General features: G+C 36.1%; 1 protein-coding gene across 3 annotated transcripts in view; it reads right to left on the bottom strand.

The window, feature by feature from the left end:
- Nucleotides 1-3,753, bottom strand: part of LOC127866303 (elongator complex protein 6-like) — a 13,291-nt gene extending 9,538 nt beyond the window's left edge. The window contains exons 1-3 of one of the 3 annotated variants that reach the window (XM_052406771.1): nucleotides 2,998-3,753; nucleotides 2,179-2,597; nucleotides 1,680-1,743 (exon numbers count right to left, since the gene is read on the bottom strand). In XM_052406771.1, coding sequence (XP_052262731.1) covers nucleotides 2,475-2,597; nucleotides 2,998-3,666 — 792 coding nt within the window. In that variant the 5' untranslated portion in view covers nucleotides 3,667-3,753 and the 3' untranslated portion in view covers nucleotides 1,680-1,743; nucleotides 2,179-2,474. Of the gene's footprint in view, nucleotides 1,744-2,114; nucleotides 2,598-2,997 lie in introns of all 3 variants that reach the window. The other 2 variants (XM_052406770.1, XM_052406769.1) reach the window with 2 other exon arrangements.
- Nucleotides 3,754-4,027: the final 274 nt, after the last annotated feature.

Consider the following 4,027-nt stretch of genomic DNA (forward strand, 5'->3'; position numbering starts at 1 on the left):
AAGAGTTTTAAATTTACATGTACATGTACAATGTACAAATGAACATAATAAACTTCATGTATGTGCAAATTTATGCGTACTTAAAGTGATATTATGGGCAACTAACAGTATTTGCAACATACAATGTAGGTGTGTATCGTAACCGTTGTTTATTTTTTGTGTTTTCGCTCGATATACACTTGTATTTGTTAATGCAGCATCAACATAATTAAACAATATCCCGAAAAGAAAAATAATCCATTTGAATATCAACCGTACTTTCGTTTTGACAACTTACGACAGAAATGAATCGATGTACGATGCGAGTCTAAATGTAGTTTTCTAGCAGATTCTTTCATACGACACAATGACACAATTTGGTTTTACGGATCATTTCAGCTTAGAAGGATGGGTGAGTCATGTAACATATCGAAAATAATATATATTTTTTATAAACAACCGGTAACAAGATGAGTTGTAGATAATTTCAGATACCACATTCATTATAACTTATTGTTTTCACCCGTTTCTTTTCAGCTCAATTCAACAGTAACAAAATGCCCATCACTTTAAATTCGGACAGCACGTAAAGTCGGAAACGTAAATAAAGCGCTTAGATCATCAAGTCTATTAACTGGTATGGTGTTAAGCAATTCAATCGCCGTTTTTTAACAACACATATCGAGTTATAAAGAAAGTGAGTATTAAATAATTTATTTATTTGCGTCTGCCTGTACTGTCTGAAATAACGTACTGCATCAGTATGCTACGAAATTTAGAAATTGTCAACTGTCGATTGCAACGACTGCAATCTTAAACTGTTGGTTTTTTCTATTCATATTATACACATGTATTTTAACAGATTATATTTTGTGTCTTTCAGGTTTCTTCCATTTCAGCACTGGACTCGTTTGTTGAAATAACGTTCTTTAAGATCTTTGAAAGAAGTTCAAAATTAGTAAATATATCGCACAAATTAGCGCCCCGAGTCGATTGTGACGTACATATTTTCCTACAATAACTGAAGCATTCGTCTTTGCATTAGGATCGAAGTTAGTGTTCGTGTGTCGTATGAATAGATATCGTTGCAGGAATTCAAATAAACCGTTAAACTAAGTTTAGATTCACATCGTACATGTATGGTTTACATGCTAGCGAATTCGGCTGTACAGCCGTTTTAAAATTCAGAATTAAATATCTGGCTTATTTCGCATTTTTCGACACGTTCTTCTTAACTTTTATTTTAATTTATATTTAAATATATATATAATAAGTTTATTACACATTTTATATAAATTCATAAATATTCGACAACAACGTATATACCCGCTTTAAATGAAAGGGATCAATAATTTACGTTTATATTTAATTATTTTATTTTTAGCGAACACGATGAACACCGCGGTAGATATAATGGGTCTGCGGTGATTCGCGGTGTCCACCTTATTGAAAACGGCCCCCGCGAATATTTGATCTGAACACCCATCGCGGGGGTCGTTTGGTAAGCGAACACCGTAAAATGAACACCGCGACGAGTGGCGTTTGTCAAAGTACACGTTGCCTGTACTGTAGTGACCTGAAAATCAATAGGGGTCATCTGCCAGTCATGGTCAAACTACTTATCAAGTTTCATGATCCTAGGCATAAGCGTTCTTGAGTTATCATCCGGAAACCATTTTACTATTTCTGGTCACCGTGACCTTGACCTTTGACCTTGTGACCTGAAAATCAATAGGGGTCATCTGCGAGTCATGATCAATCTATCTATCAAGTTTCATGATCCTAGGCATAAGCGTTCTTGAGTTATCATCCGGAAACCATTTTACTATTTCGGGTCACCGTGACCTTGACCTTTGACCTAGTGACCTGAAAATCAATAGGGGTCATCTGCGAGTCATGATCAATCTACCTATCAAGTTTCATGATCTTAGGCATAAGCGTTCTTCACTTATCATCCGGAAACCATTTTAATATTTCGGGTTACCATGACCTTGACCTTTGACCTAGTGACCTCAAAATCAATAGGGGTCATCTGCGAGTCATGGTCAATCTACCTATCAAGTTTCATGATCCTAGGCATAAGCGTTCTTGAATTATCATCCGGAAACCATTTTACTATTTCCGGTCACAGTGACCTTGACCTTTGACCTAGTGACCTCAAAATCAATAGGGGTCATCTGCGAGTCATGATCAATGTACCTATGAAGTTTCATGATCCTAGGCCTAAGCGTTCTTGAGTTATCATCCGGAAACCATCTGGTGGACGGACCGACAGACCGACCGACATGTGCAAAGCAATATACCCCCTCTTCTTCGAAGGGGGGCATAATAAAAGTAGGTCAACGTGAAGGTGAACATGAGGTCAGGAGATTGAGGTGTGTTGATAAGTGTTCAAAGAACAATTGCTTCCAATCACTAATTAAGAATTGTATAACCCACAATTGTTAATATAATAAAAGCCTCACAAAGGGGCTACACAGGAGAATACATGATAATCACAAAACGGCTGAGGACATGCCAGCAGCAAACACAGCGCATGTTTTATCAGTTAATTTGAACTGCCACGATCTCACTGCTGTTTTCTCTCTTGAAAAGGGTTGTAACCATCTGGTTATCAACTGAAAAAAAGCAAAAAGTAAACCCAGGTCAACCTTGATAAGTCAGTAATTCACAAAATTAAATATAAAAAAAACACTACATGTTTAAAAAATAAAGCATGGGTATATCTTGTTTGCATTTGGAATGTTTAACCCATACATTGTGAACATACAAATTAAAGCTCAACAAAGAATGCTTCTCAAAATATTGAAAGGACACCAAGTGTGATGGCTGACAGATGAACTCACCAAAACGGATAACAAGCCAGTTGAGGCAGAGACACATTATTATCATAAGCTAAGCATTGGTATGTTCCTAATACCTCTACATTTTTGTTATTCAATACATTAATTGTTTCACCATTTTAGCATCAAATTGAACAACCTGTCTTGAGAAATATTTAAATGGCAAAATATTTACCTGCCCATGTACATCCCTACAGTATCCAGTTTGTAGACCATGCACTTGTATATTTAAGTCCATTGAATGACAAAGATAAGAAGAAAGTAACAAGGCATGTTCATCAGTGGTGTTTTCTGCACATCCTAGTATTAGATGGCCTTTAATATCTGTCATCAACACCCTAAGATACTGTACTAGTGTCAAAGTGTCCCTGGCTGAGACACCAACATCTAGGAGGGTAGAAATACTGTCAATAACAAGCACAGTTTTATGCGAAGAGCCTGTAGCATTCTGGGCAGTTTCTACATGTTTCTTTAATATGTTGAACAAAGCAGTGACTAAAAACTCTCCATTTGCAAGAATGCATGACTGCCATTGGTTATCGCCTTTAACCTTGCTATAAGTGAAACACTGCGACAGAGATTTTACACCTTCAACAAATATTAACTTATTTTCTTCTCTCAGCTTCGTCAAGTTATTTCCGAGTTTACTACTGACACAATTGAAATGCCCAAAGGACTGACATAAACTGACGAAAACCACATTGCATTCATTCTTCAGGTAAAATGACAAGAAGTGATGGAAAAGAAATGAACTATCGCACTTGTTTTCACAAATACCTACAGACAGAGAGCTTGACAGCAACTCTTTTGAGAAGTTTAATACATTGTTAACATCTGTAAACATACTGTATTCGAAACACAGACCTTCTTTTGAAACAACACAAGAAAACCCGTTTATCCTGACCAATCGCGATCAATTACACGCTTATTCGTAAGTGGTTGATGTTATGTGCAGACGTGCATAACAGATCGTATAGAGCAGACTGTCATTGAGTGTATATCCCAGTGTGTATGCGTCATCAGAAATTGAGTATTTTCAGTTTGTATGCAGGTGTATTCTCCGGAACAGATCTATATAGATGCCGACTACAACTATTAATTGTATGAATTTCATTTAATTAACATTTAATAAACATTATTTGTCTGTTTATGGTTTTATGTTTATTTAATAAACTATATTTATATACATCCGTTCAATCTTCAGA

This window comes from Dreissena polymorpha, chromosome 2 (genome assembly GCF_020536995.1).
Source record: "Dreissena polymorpha isolate Duluth1 chromosome 2, UMN_Dpol_1.0, whole genome shotgun sequence".
NCBI classification, from domain to species: Eukaryota; Metazoa; Mollusca; class Bivalvia; order Myida; family Dreissenidae; genus Dreissena; species Dreissena polymorpha.